General features: G+C 42.9%; 2 protein-coding genes across 5 annotated transcripts in view; both read right to left on the reverse strand.

The window, feature by feature from the left end:
- Positions 1 to 518, reverse strand: part of LOC115085200 (proton channel OTOP1-like) — a 203,016-nt gene extending 202,498 nt beyond the window's left edge. Inside the window, exon 1 of the mRNA XM_029590931.1 lies at positions 390 to 518. The gene's annotated coding sequence lies outside the window, so the exon portion shown is untranslated. The remainder of the gene's footprint in view (positions 1 to 389) is intronic.
- Positions 1 to 14,443, reverse strand: part of TMEM128 (transmembrane protein 128) — a 111,599-nt gene that overhangs the window by 8,438 nt on the left and 88,718 nt on the right. For 3 of the 4 annotated variants that reach the window (XM_029590973.1, XM_029590966.1, XM_029590953.1), the window contains one exon: positions 26 to 686. In XM_029590973.1, the coding sequence (XP_029446833.1) occupies positions 650 to 686 (37 nt within the window). In that variant the 3' untranslated portion in view covers positions 26 to 649. Of the gene's footprint in view, positions 1 to 25; positions 687 to 14,443 lie in introns of those variants that run through there. The other variant, XR_003854757.1, reaches the window with a different exon arrangement.

A 14,443-nucleotide genomic window follows, 5' to 3' on the forward strand; every position in this document is an offset into this window, starting at 1 on the left:
GCGCACGCTGACCCCAGATTTTATAACTTGCACGCTCCTGCGCACGCAAATTATAAAATCGGGCGTATGTGTGTGTGCGTCGGGTAGCGCGCGCTGGTTTGAAAATCTACCCCTCATTGTTTTACGCTTTTCAAAACATTTTTAGAATGTATTCATAATTTTATTACTTCCGTGATAGAAATCCCATTTCTTTCATGGTTGCACTGGGCCAAGACCTGAAATTTTAATTTTAATCTATTGGCCCCACATTTCGGTTCAACGTTAGATTATTCTCTGGCTCAAGTTTGCCACCAAGCAAACCAAAGTACTACTAATTTGATGGGCAGACTGGATAGGCCATAATGGTCTTTTTCTGCTGTCAAGCTTCCATGCAATTTTTTGGAACTTACTGATGCCAAGAATCACAGGTTCCCTTCTTTACATCAGGGCCATATAACCAAGCAGACAAAGCAGGATGAGGTCAAAATAGGGTACGCAAGGAGCTTGTTTTAAATTGCTGTATGATGCTCTTCAGCTTCTCCACTCTCCCCCATGTCCTGGAGCTATGGAGGCATCAAACCTTCCTCTTCTGCTGCCAGATTAGTTACAAAAAGCCACTGACTGAATACTACAAAGTTGATTATTAGACTTCCGAAGAATGAACTGGCAATTAGAGTCCTGACATGTTGAAAGACAACTCCTGAATCCTTAAGAAAGAAAGAAAAAACAAAACAAAGTTACTATGCTGCAATTCAATAGTCTATTTAACTTTAAAGAAACCTTCCACACCAACAGAAAAATTTAAACACAATCATCAACATAGACATTTATCAATGGAATAACAAACAGTTAAGCTATGGCAGTAAACACTACTAATCCAGGAAAATGATGGCAATTCTTAATGCTATTTTAGATCTTTCAGTAAGCACCCAAATTTAACTGGGATACGAAGTCGGTGAAGTTGTTCAATTCTGTTTTTAGTTCCAATCTGTTTATTGAAATCCAGTAAAAACACACAGTAACATTCATACCGGAACATAGCATTCTCTTAATCCCAAACATTACTATCCTAGACAGTAACAGATTATCTGTATCAATAAATGTTCTTAAGCCTCCCCACTAAAAGTCCATTATCAGTGAATTAGCTAAGTGTCGTACTCTTGTACACCCAGCTAGTAAGAGAATCATTCTATTCCCCCTCTATATCCCTACTACCACTCCCCCCTTTCCCTTGAAACATATACAGATCAAGTTGCTATTTATTTTAAAGAGAATTCAGAACAAGACTTCTAAGCCTGATGTGAAACAGAGTAAATATAACGTTCCCAAATATTTCAAAATTTGAGTCCGGCATAATACGAGGAATATGCTGCCATTGACTCCATAGACATCATGGACTGGATTGCATTGTGCCATTGCCAGAAGGAAGGTTTATCCTCTTCTTGCCATACCAACAAAATTGAACGCTTTCCATGGGCCAGAAACTTCCTTACCAGCAAACCATCCTCTGTTTTCTTGAGGTACATAGTGAGTCTCATTTTGAATAGGATTATATCAGCTAGTAATGGGATTGAGCTTGTCATTAGGTTATTAATGTATATTAATATACATTTCCAAAAGTCTTGTATATGAGGGCACCCCCAAAAGCAAGAGAACCCTGCCCCAATGAACATTTTCTACAAGTTGTAAACGGGGTTAGACATATTTTAAATGCTGTAGCAGGAGAGATGAATGCTCTATGCAGGAATTTAAATTGCATTTCTTCAATGGAGCTATTAGACGAAAGGCCCGGAAGGCTTTGAAAGCATGCTGGAAGTAGATTATTGTTAATGTGAAAGTCCCCTGCCTTCCTCCAATGCTCCTATAAAGATGTAATCCAGTCTGCTGTATATAATTTTTGGAGGGCTTTATATATTAAAGATAAAGAAAGTTTTTGTCTCTCAACACAAAAGAAATCCTCTATTTTCTCTACTATGGATGTATGAAGACCCATCGAGGAAAAGGAATGAATGTAATGGCAAAGCTGTAAGAATGGAAATATATCTTGTAACATTTGAAAAGCCGGAATGTTTCCCTCCCCCTGATTTTTTATTCTTTTTCTGGAGCTTAAATTCTCCTCAAGCAAAATACACCCACGAAAAAGAAGCTTCATTTGCTTCCTTACCCCTAGATTCAATAAAATGCGTTATTAACGCATTGATAACTCCCATGTTAAGAAAAAGGAGTATGCTTAAGGAAATTTTAGAATTACCACACCAAGCGGTAACATACCAGTTTGCATCGGTAGTATTGCTTGGTGCAGTAAACTTATTGGACCACGCAATAATTCCTATTTTCACAGAGAGAAAGAGTGAGACTCTGACTATCTACAAGGCCCTCATAATAGTGAAGTATTTATATCTCTATAGGAGGGCCATCTAATAGGTCGAGGTGAGGTGTTGTGGTGGTTTAGACTTTAGGGACCAGTTTCTCATGTAGAGTGAGATGTACAAGCAGCACAGTACACCTTGGTGAAGATTTGAAGTCAATTGGAGTGAGGAAAGTCTCACAAAGATGCCATTTCTACTATGTTCTCTCACTCTAACTTGATGGACTCTATAACAGGGTACCATCAAGCTAGCGTGAGATAACATAGTACAAAATTTCATTTTTGTGAGACTTTCCTCACTCCAATTGACTTCAAATCTTCACCAAGGTATACACTGTGCTGTTCATACATCTCACTCTACATGAGAAACTGGCCCCTAAACCACCACCAACACCTCACCTCGACCTACTACATGGCCCTCCTATAGAGATATAAATAGTTGCACACTGTGAGGTCCTCCCCAGAGGCTCTCTCTCTCTACTCCACTCCACCCCTTCTTCTCCCCTCTCAAAAATGGCCAAAATGCAATTCTAAAAATGTATTGTGAATTGCGTTATGGCCATTTCGGGCATATCGCACAGCTTAATACCAGGGAAAAAAAAAGGTGTAGTTATTTCTGGCAGTAAAACCATGCGATAGCATGTGTTATACTATTGCACGGTGCGATATTGCCCTTCATTTTACTAAACCCCACCCAAACTCCTCCCTGATCTCGCCCCTCTCAAAAATTTGCATACTGTTCTTATTGCATTGTTAATGTGTTATTGTGTGCATTAACACCATAACGCATTTCGATGAACGACCCGGTCAATTTATACCTCACAAAATAAGAAACACTCGTATATTGTTATTATAACTCGTAAAGTTATTTTTATAGGGAATAAGAGACACCATTGAACTATGATGTTTACAGTTAAAGCAATTATGCCTCCTACTTGCAATAAGATTCAAATTTGTCAGGAGATGGACAATCCTTGCTACTGTAGAAGAGTCAGAATTGATTTTCTAAAAATAGTATCATTTCAGCATGAAAAAGAAATAGAAGTGACAAAATGGCTAGGGGCTCATCAGTCTTCTGCTTCTTCTAATACTTAACACTGTTTGTTTGTTTTTTTTGTTTAAAATAAAAAAAAGTAAATCAATAGAGGTCAACAATATGCAGTATAAAGAACATAGAAAATGATGGCAGAAAAGGACCAAACAGTCCATCCGGTCTGCCCAGCAAGCTTATGGCAGCATCTGCCACACAATACAGGTCAACCCCATACTTAGTTTCCCAAACTGTCAAAGTCAGGGTACTTGTTGGTTATTGTCTAAGTCCAATTCCCTGTTGAAGCAGAGAGTAACAGAATTGCATCAAAGGTATCAGGCTTATTGGTTAAGGGTAGTAGCAGCTGCATCAGCAAGTTACCCCCATGCTTGTTTTCCCAGACCGTAAAATTCAATGTCCCTGTTGGTTGCTGTCCAAATCTAATTCCCCTTTTCCCCCTGCCATTAAAGCAGAGAACAATCATGGAGTTATATCAGAGAGCAATAATGGAGTTGCATCAACAGTATAAAGGTTTATTGGTTAAGAGTAGGAACCGAACCACCAGCAAGTTACCCCCATTTATGCTTTTCTTCATTTCCATCCTCTAACCTTTAGGGATCCACAGTGTTTATCCCATGCCCCTTTGAAATCTTTCACTGTTTTTGTCTTCACCACCTCCTCCGGAAGGGCATTCCAGGCATTCACCCTCTCTGTGAAGAAATATTTCCAGACGTTGGTTCTGAGTCATTCGCCCTGGAGTTTCATTACGTGAACCCTAGTTCTACTGATTTCTTTCCAACAAAAAAGGTTTATCAATTGTACATGATTAAAACCTTTAAGGTATATGAAGGATTCTATCATATCCCCGACTCCTGCACCTCCTCTCCTCCAGGGTATACATATTTAGGTCCTTCAGCCTCTCCTCATAAGTCATTTGATGGAGACCCCCCCCCACCACCACCATTTTGATTTCCCTTCTCTGGACTGCCTCCATCCTGTCCCTGTCCCTTTTGAGATATGGTCTCCACAACTGAACACAATACTCCAGGTGAGGCCTCACCAAGGACCTGTACAAAGTGATTATCACCTTTTTCTTACTGGTTATTCCTCTCTCTATGTGTATATGGGCTTCTTAAGAGTGAGCAATGCTTTTAAAATTCAGTCCATAGTGCTTATCTGCAAAAAAAAAAAAAAAGGGGGGGGGGGGGGCGCGAGGTTCACATGGGAGCATATAGGCTGATATATAAAAACCTTAGCAAAGATTCTGCAGTTGAGGCTGGAACACATTATGCCCTTGATTAGTCACGCAGATCAAATGGGATTCATAAAGGGGTGTGAATCCATAAAGAATTCTAGAAGACTTTTTAATCTATTGCATGTTTCTAAATCCCATAAGTGGGTAGAAGCAATTATTGCCTTAGATGCAAATAAGGCTTTTGACACGAAAAAGTGGCCCTTTTTAATCAGGATATTGAATGTTTGGCTTCCCAGAAGAATTCAGTTATTAAATTTGAGCCATATATTTTTCTCTTTAGTCTTTTGTCAAGGTGATGATACAGTTACACTGAAATTTGAAATTCAATGTAGTGCTAGGCAGGGCTGTCCGTTGTCCTCTTTCCTCTTAAATCTGGCAATAGAACCCCTTACACAAGCTCTCAGGGATAGTGCTGGTGTTTTGCGCTTCAAAATGGAGGGTACTGACCATCCTTTCTAAGCAGATGGTATTTTACTATATTTGTCTCAATTGGAGGTGTCCAGCCTATGTTTGATGAAATTATTGTAGGAGGATAGAGAAGTGTCCGTATATCATGTCAATTATGAGAAGTCTAACTTGCTTCTTATTGGGGATAAAGTACAGGCGTCCAGAGAACTGACCTCGTTCCGTAGAGCATTGGATGGTCTTACCTACCTAGGAATTGAACTGTCTGCCAAATTTTGCAAAATCTACAAGCTTAACTATGTTCCAGAATTGGATAAAATTAGGAAGAATCTGAAAGATTGAATGGATATGTTTATCTCTTAGAGAAGAAAAAAAGACTTTACACCACACACTTTACTCCGCCTAAATTTAAAATCTGAAATGTACCCCTTAATGGAGGAAAAAGACCTCAGAGCCCAAGTGTAGGTCTTCACCAAGACTTTTACACATTTACAGGTGAGCCAATCATTGGTCTTTGAAAAACCTCCCAATGTGCCTTTATTGTGATAAAATGTCACTTTCAATTGCCAATGCTGTCTCCTGCGGGACACTAGTATACAAAGTTTCTATGTCTAAACTCACAAAAAAGGAGTTTGCTGGTAATTCATTTAGGGCCGGATTTTTAAACCTACACGCACACACAAATGTCCGCCCGATTTTATAACATGCGTGCGCTGCCGTGCGCATGTTATAAAATCAGGGGTCGGCGCGTGCAAGGGGTTGCACATTAATGCACCTTGTGCGAGCATAGCCCTCGGGGAGACCAGCTGGCTTTCCCCATTCCGCCCCCCCCACCTTCCCCTCCCTGTCCCGCCCCCCAGCCCGAACAAAAAAACCCCTGGTACCTTTATTTCTGAAGTTACGCCTGCCAGAGAAGGCACAACTTTCGCACACTGGCCAAATGCCGGCGCACAATCCCCAGGACCAGCGGCAGTGGAGAGGCCTCTGGCTATGCCCAAGACCCGCCCCCAGACCACCCTGCCCATGCCTCACCCCCGGACCGCCCATTTTTTCAAGCCCCGGGACTTACACGCATCCCAGGGCTTTACGCGCGCCACTAGGCCTTTTGAAAATAGGCCCAGTGCGCGTAGGCTTTTAAAATCTGTCCCTTAATGTAGATCATTTTCTAAGCATGTGAGAGGTATCTTGAATGCATGAAGCCGCTTGTCGGACAAAAGGTTGCAAAAAAGGGTGCAAAAAAGGTCAACAAAACTTAGCCAGGGGTTCCAAAACGGATCCATCAGCAGATACTAGGGGTCTACACAGAGGATGACAATGTTTTGTGAATCTACAGAGCTTCACAACTGATAGAATCAAAAGTCTTAATGAAATCAATGAAAAATATATAGAGGCCCAGGTAAATATGTGTCTTTGATCCGAGGGAGCTACAAAAAAATCATGTCAGTTGTCCCATGGGATGAGAAACCTATCCTGAAACTCCAGCAAGAAATTCTCAACAAGCGGAAGGCAAAGGTTTAGGAAGATATGGGCAAGGATTTTCCTTGAGAGAAGAACAATGCCTCAATAGTTCCCACACACCAACTTACTTGGCTTTGATTTCTCAGATCCTCCTTTGGGCTTTGGCTTTGAGAAGTTGATATTTATCCTTTCATTAGGATAAAGCATCATTTCATTAGGCAACATACACTCTTCTCTTCTACCCAAGAATAGCTTGAATCTTAGCATTATTTTAATCAAACCAGTTTTTCTGTTGAAAGGTAGCATAACCTACAGGCTTCAGGAATAGATTTGATCCCCTCCAGAGATTTTCAATATTCTGCAGTTCTACACAGTATATAAGGTTTGTGTCCTTCACTAATTTGAATTTTGTTATTAAAAGAAGGCATTACTGCTTTCAGGGGAATTTACCTTATCTCTGTAAACTCCTAGAACTCCAATAGTGCTCATAAAAACAGTAAGTATGGGCTTACAGTAATTGTGCAAAAAACAAACAGCTAAAATAAAAATGAAACAAGATTAATATACTCGCATTCACGAGCATATTTATATAGATATTTGTGCCTAGTCATTCAATGGAAATCAACTCAAACCTTACAGGCCATTTTCACAAATTTGTGGATAACTTTTATTGCACATAAATACTAATGCCCAATACCTTTCAAGATTTGCTTTAGTTGGAAATTTCCTAGATGTCTGGTGACCTAAAACTTTCTTGCTGGCACCAAAAGCCCAACGTAGTTAAATACTGGCATGTCTCCCTCCACTTGAGCCAGAGAGGAAGGGGAGACATGTTTGTGGCCATCTCACTGGCTACCTAAAAAATGTTCTGCAGCTGCCATGGGACTGGCTCCTACTCCTCTACCACCAACAGGCTGCTGAAGGAAAAGACTCAGGAGGACAGAAGCTCGGAGGACAAAGCAAAAGTCCCTACAACTGCTTCCCCTCCTCTATTTATGTACCTTCTTTCTAAACAGAAAGCGAACAGGGAGGAGAAGGAGCCATGAAGACTGGGAGCTTGTGGTCTCATATTGTCTCCATGTTACTGGCATCCTGATTGCCTTCCTGTGACATGTGAAGCCGTAAAACTGGAGGGAAATGGGAGAAAAGTGGTATATATGGGATAAAGAAGCTTTACATACAAAGAAGGAAGGAAAATAAGAGAGGCACCTAGGGGAAAAACAGAAGGGAATGGAGGGGAGCAATGCAGGATGAAGAATGCAGGTAGGTTTTCAAGATTTTCACAATGAATGTTTGATATATATTTGCAGAACAAATATAGAATTACTCTAATGTGACGTTGATAAGAAATTTTAGAATATCAAGGGTAAGACCATCATACTGCGCTTACTGCACACATGTAAAGCTCATGCATTTCACTCTACTTTTGAGTATAGTAAGTTGTTGTAATCATTGGTCTGACCAGTATTTGTGCAATTTTTAAAATTAAATTTTTAAATGTGAATAGAACTTATAGGTTCATAAGGATCTTGAAGCTGTACTAAACCTGATGTTGTATACACAACTCTAATTGTAGCTTAGCAGCTTGCAGACTTGGTTTCAGAAAAGCGGTCAGTGTCTATGGACATCATGAGGAGAAGGGACAGATGGGCTACGTGTTGTCCACAGACTGACTGCTCTTCTCACACCAAGTCTGCAAGCTGCTAAACTACAATTCAAAAAGCCATGGCAGTGTTAGGCTCACAACATCGTCAAGATTAGTGCAGCTTCAAGATCCTTATGGACTAGTAAGATAAGTTTTATTTGCATTTAAAAATTTGATTTAAAAAAATTGCACAAATACGGACAGATCAATAATTACAACAATATACTATGCTCAAAAGTAGAGTGAAATCCATGAGCTTTACACGTGTGCAGTCAGCGCAGTATTATGGTCTTGCCCATAATATTCTAAAATTCATCATCATTAACGTCACATTAGGGTGATTCTATATTTGATCTGAACTGGATTTTTAACACTCTTTGAGGTTGATCTAATATGATATATTTGCAACACAATTAAAATTGAACCTAAGGGGATATCCCTTAATTACAGTGAAAAAGGCATATAAGCAGGCTCTGTTTTTAACTGTGAGCTCTTGTCATCTTATAAACCAAAGATTACTGAAACAGACTTTGTATGTGCCTTAAGTTTTACAATTCCCTGCGGGGATTCCCATTCTGCCAGCATCATGAATTTCAAGGCTTTATGGAGAGGAAAGGCCTTCAAAATCGTTTCTCTCCCTACCTTAAAATCTTATATCTTGTGTAATGAGAGCAGGAAGCTATTCCAAATTGAAGAGTCTAACAACCATGATACCCTCATTCTCAGAAGAGCTCTCCCCTTCCTCTAAGGAGTCCAATGAATCATCCAGGTCTGACTGGTTATCCATACCCGATCACCTAGGGGATTCAGAGGCAGCGAGGGCAGCCAAGAAACCCAAGACACCTGGCGGCAACCTTGGCCACTTTGGAGTGAAGCCACAGTGGTCAGCAGGATGGAACCCATGCCAAGCCCAGCAGTAAACCGCTTTCACCAGACCTCGGCAGAGCACAGTCTCTGGTGCATAATCACCAAAAACTCTGGGAAAATGCACCCTAGAGTAATGAAACTCCATTTCTTATGTTCTTATCCCTTGGGAATTGCCAGGTGCCTTCCCCCTCAGGATAGGGGCCTCAGAGGGTACAGTCAAAATGGCTGGCAACAAGGGAGTCGACAACATTCCCTGCGACTGTGTTGAAATCCCCTGATGTGCCCAAAAGTGCTTTTTCCCTTTGTCCTGTAGGAATGGAGGAGCCCAAAGGTTCTAGGTCAGACACTGAATCTGCAGGAGGAGCTTTCTAGGAGTTCCCATCAGCATTGCACATGAGGCAGAATGAGCCCATGCTACGACTGTGGCAGGCTCCACAAACAGTTATTTTTGGCAATGAGTTAATCTCTCATGTTTATGTATTTTTTATGTATTTTTTTAATGGTATTAGAAGTAGGCCAGGTATGCAAGCCACTGGAGAGAACCTATCCAGGGGCCCTTAATGTCATCTTCAGAAGTAGCTGGGCCCCACAGATGTTGCACAAACACACCCTCTCTCTCTCTGTGAACTGCTGCTCCCAGTAATCCAGCTCTTTTGTTTTTCTCCAATATAACTTTATAGAGAGTATAGCCACATGCATGGGAAGGGGAAGGGAGAGAGAGAACAGGGGAGGGGACCTACCAGAGGTTCACTGAGACACCCCCCTCCCCCCAAAAGGGCTCAACTAAGTTGAATGCATGGAAGTTGCCTACAAGGAGCAGGTGGTAGCTAGGAACGGCATTGGCTTGGGAAACAGCCAGGGGAATGGAAGCAGGCAAGACTCTGGTTGCTTCACACACACACACACACACACAAAAGTTTATTCACAGAACAAAAACAACAGTACACAGGCTGCTTTCCTCAGCAGTTCTTAAATGCAGCTTCAAAAGTATTACACATAAGTTGTCTGTCTAGATGCTAGCTTCCTGTCTGTTCCCTGGGGATCCTCTAACCATTCTGGGCCCTAACTCCTTAAACTGTGGTGAGGGGAGCCTCCCTTCAACCAGAATCCCTTGCAGGGCTGGTTCTTAAGGAGGACCAGGCCAGAGAGAACACCTTAAGGGACTGGCCACAGCTGAGTGAGTTTCCTAGACACTTCCTCACATACCCTCCCCCTCAGCTCATCCTAACCAGGGTGAGCACCTGCCTGTACTAGGGACACTTCTCTAGACAGGAAATCTGCATTGCTGTGTTCCTTTCCTGCTCTAGGTCGTATCTTATAGCTGAAGGGTTGCAGGGCTCGGAGCAACTTCATCACACTTGCACTTTACTCCATGTTCCTATTTATCCATATGAGAAGTTGATGATCTATTACGAGCATGAACTGCCATCTAGGAGATAGTATCAAAAAGTCTTTAAGGCCCACTTAACTGCCAAGGCCTCCTTCTCAATTGTTGAGTAACAACTCTCCCGTGTCATCAGATTCCTGCTAAGATATGCCATGGGGTGTTCTTGGCCATCCTTCTCTTGGACTAAGACTGCTTCAAGCCTACTTCTGAGGCATGGGTTTGCACCGTGAAAGGTTCCGCGAAATCCTGTTTCAAAGCATAACACCCCTTTCAGAGCCTGAAAAGCCTTCACTGCTCTGGCGGATCATTGGACCTTGTCTGATGCTTTCTGTAACAGTGCCCATGTGAAAGATTCTGCCTTCTTTGAGTAATTAGGTATGAAACTTCTATAATACCGTGAGGACTAAGAAAGCTCTCACGTTTGCTTTTGTTTGTGGGATTAGCACCGAGATGATCACCTCAACATTCCGGGTATGCAGATGGAAATTCCCCTTCCCAAGGGTATAGCCGAGGGACTGGACTTCTTGCCCTCTCAGCAAGCACTTCTTGGGATTGGCTGTCAGTCCTGCTTTCCTCAAACTTGTTAGTATGGCCTGGAGGTGGCTTAGATGTATCCTCCATTCTGGGCTGTGTACCATGATGTCATCCAAGTAGGTGGCTGCATAACCTTGATGCGAGCACAGCAGGTGGTTAACCAAGTGTTGAAATATTACAAGGGCCCCATGGAGTCCAAAAAGGAGGATGGTGAACTGGAAGAATCCATCTGATGTACAAAATGCAATCTTTTCCTTCACCAATGGTGTGAGAGGCACCTGCCAATATCCTTTTGTGGGGTCCAAGGTGGAAATGAATTGGGTCAACCCGACGCTCAATCAGTTCGTCCACTCAGGGCATCGGGTATGCATCGAGCTTCTAGACCTCGTTGACCTTTTTAAAGTCAATATAAAGCCTGTTCTTATGTTCTTATGATGCTATCATCTGGCTTTGGCACTAGTATGATGGGAGAGGACCAATCATTGCTAGAAATCACTATAACTCCAAGCCTGAACAGCTCCTTCACTTCGGCCAAATTGATACAGCGCCTGGCCTCAGGAATCCGATACAGCTGCTGCTGCACCACAACTTCAGAAAGCATAATGATGTTATGCTACACAAGGTGGGTTTGACCTGGTAAGTTGGAGAAGACATCTTTGTTTCGCTCCAGTAGCTACTTTAAATTGGCTTTCTGGGCAGTGGAGAGTTCCTCTCCAAAAGGAATCTGGGTTTGGACCCCTTCTGGGGGGACCTCTGGGCCAATGTCTTCCTCTTGTACCAGTCCGCAGACTGGGGCAACCTACTTCTTCAGAAGATTTATAAATTAGATCTGAGTTTTCTTTCATTTATCCAACTGGGCTCTTTTGTAGTCAACTAGGCCTGTCTTCTCTAAGACATTTGTATAGGCCCTGCTAGCAGGATAACAATAAAATATGGGATACTCACAGGATGGACCCATGACCGGCCAATTTGTCCCCAGATGCCGCAAAGCTCCTCAGTGGCAGGAACACTATCATTCTGCCACTCCTCCTCTCTCCTGTGCCCACCTTAGGTGGCACACCACTGTCCCGAACTTAAAGGCCCCACAGTGGGAAAACTCAGATGGCACCAGGTGATGACATCAGCATGGTTGGGTACTTTAGGCTCAGCTGCGCTCCCCTCCAATGTCTCAGCAACAGGTCCTCTTCCTTGTCTTGCAGTTCATGTTGCTCTTGTGTCTCCGTGTTGCCTTGTCTCTCTGCCTGTGTCCTGCCTTTTTCCTTGTCTTGCTTTTGTTCTTTCCATGCCTGTCCTTGCCTTGATTATTCCCCAGTCCTTGTCTGTCGTCACCCTTGCCCTGTTCATGCCTCTCCTTGTCTTGTTTGTCTTGGTCTACTCTCCTGGTATTGACCTCTGCTACGGACCCTGATCACTCTCTCTCACGTGTCGCCTGCTTCGACCCTTGCCTGGACACAGACCTCATCTTCTCCTAAGCACTGCCAGCTCCTGAAACTCAAAGACTCAACCAGCAGGGAATGGGGCTGGTACAGTTGAAGCTCCAGCTTCTGTCTCAGCAAGGGTGTGTTTGCCTATCAGCTTGGGTCTAGTGGGATCACCTACTAGGTGCATCAACCATGCCACAGCCTAGTTTACACTGTGACAAATAACTTGCTTTCCGAAGATAAGAAGAGGACCATGACACTGTCTCTGGGCTGGAACTCTCGCTGAACCGTGGAGCGATTATACGCTCAGGCTTGAGTAGCCTGTGCCTTCTCTAGGCATAGGTGCACAGCCTCTCCAGCCTTTTTCAGTTTTTCTTGCACCTGGACCAGGTTCTACCCAGGGTCCTGCTCCTCTTCCCAAGTCTCGCGACCTATGTCTAAGACTCCTCTCAGTCTCCTTCTATACAGTAACTCAAAAGAAGAGAATCCCATTGAGCTCTGAGGTAGTTTGCAGATTGCGAAGAGCAGGTAGGGTAGCAACAAGTCCCAATTATTGCCATCTTCATCTACAAATGTTCTCAACATTTTTTAAGCATTTTATTAATGCGCTCAATAAGGTCATTAGTCTGCGGACAATACACCGAGGTACGCAGACTTTTTACCTTGCAGAAAAAGTGCAGAGTTGTTTCATTACCTTTGAAACAAATGGGGTCCACTACTCAGTCAAAATTTCCTTGGGTAGTCCAAGTTGGGAAAAAGCCTCCATTAAAGCAGTTGCCAGTGTCTGGGTCTTTATATTCCATAATGGTATTCCCTCTGGGTATCTCGTGGCATAGTTAAGGATGACTGATATGCACTTATTTCCCTGGACTGATCTCTCTAGAACCCCCACTAGGTCTATGCCCACCCTCTCAAAATGAGTCTTTATAAGGGACATCAGTATAAGAGGTGCCACCCGTACCCCTGCAGGTTTATTAAGTTTGCATGTAGGACAGGACTGACAATATAACTGGACCCACCAGTGTATGCCAGGCCAAAAGAACTGTGCCAATATTTTCTCTTGGGTCTTTTCTTCCCCGAGATTACTCCCTAAAATGATGGCTGTGCACTAAATGCAGGACCTTCTGGCAATACAGTTTGAGGACGAGGAGCTGTTCTATCAATTCCTCCTCCCTTTGTGACTCAATAAAGTAGGTCCCCTTTTTTGATAAAATGAGGAGGAAGAGAGCCATTTTTCATTCCAGAAACTAACTTTCCATCCACCCTCTGAATATACTGTACTTCCATGCAATCTTGTAGGACTCATCCTACCTCTGGGCCCATCTGAAATTCCTACAGTCTTGCCCCAGAACCCATTCATAGATGTTAAATATACCATGCTGGATAGGTTGCTGCCCTTCCCCTGACTCTTACCCTTTCTCTCCCATTGCCCCTGTATTAGTAACATAACTGTATTTTACTTTTGGAGTTGCCTCCGGGATTTAGGCATCTTGGAATCTTTATGATACAGGTCTGGATCTTCTAAAGGGAAGAGTTCTGGAGAAGTCAGTTCTTTGCTGTTCGGTTTGGGTAAACCCGACGCGAATTGGTTCCACAGGATTTTGAAATTCAGACAGTCCCTTCTTATTATGACTGGATAGGAAAGTCAAAGAAGAACTCCCGCTTCTATTCGATCCTGGCTGACTGGAGTATTCAGCTGTACTTGGCTTGTGGGATGCTGCCACTGGTTCTCATGGATGCATGCCAGGGTCATGGTAAGAAAATTATTACTTACCTGCTAATTTTCGTTCCTGTAGTACCATGGATCAGTCCAGACAGTGGGTTATGTCCCCAATCCAGCAGATGGAGTCAGCACAAGCTTTGAGGGGGCGTATCCATATATACTACTACCCCCTCTGCAGGAGTTCAGTATCGAGTATATCAAAGCCAGAGTAGAAACCCCCGAAGGATCAAGTTTGTGGAAACAGATAATGAAAACAATTGTAACCGCAACAAGTAACTGCAAACATCCTACCAACTTGTAGGGAGCTGTGAAAAACAGCGAAAAGAGACGACTGTGAAGACACAGAACACTGCGAGCAAGAAGGAGCGCAG

The sequence above is a fragment of the Rhinatrema bivittatum genome, chromosome 1, assembly GCF_901001135.1.
Source record: "Rhinatrema bivittatum chromosome 1, aRhiBiv1.1, whole genome shotgun sequence".
Taxonomy (NCBI): Eukaryota; Metazoa; Chordata; class Amphibia; order Gymnophiona; family Rhinatrematidae; genus Rhinatrema; species Rhinatrema bivittatum.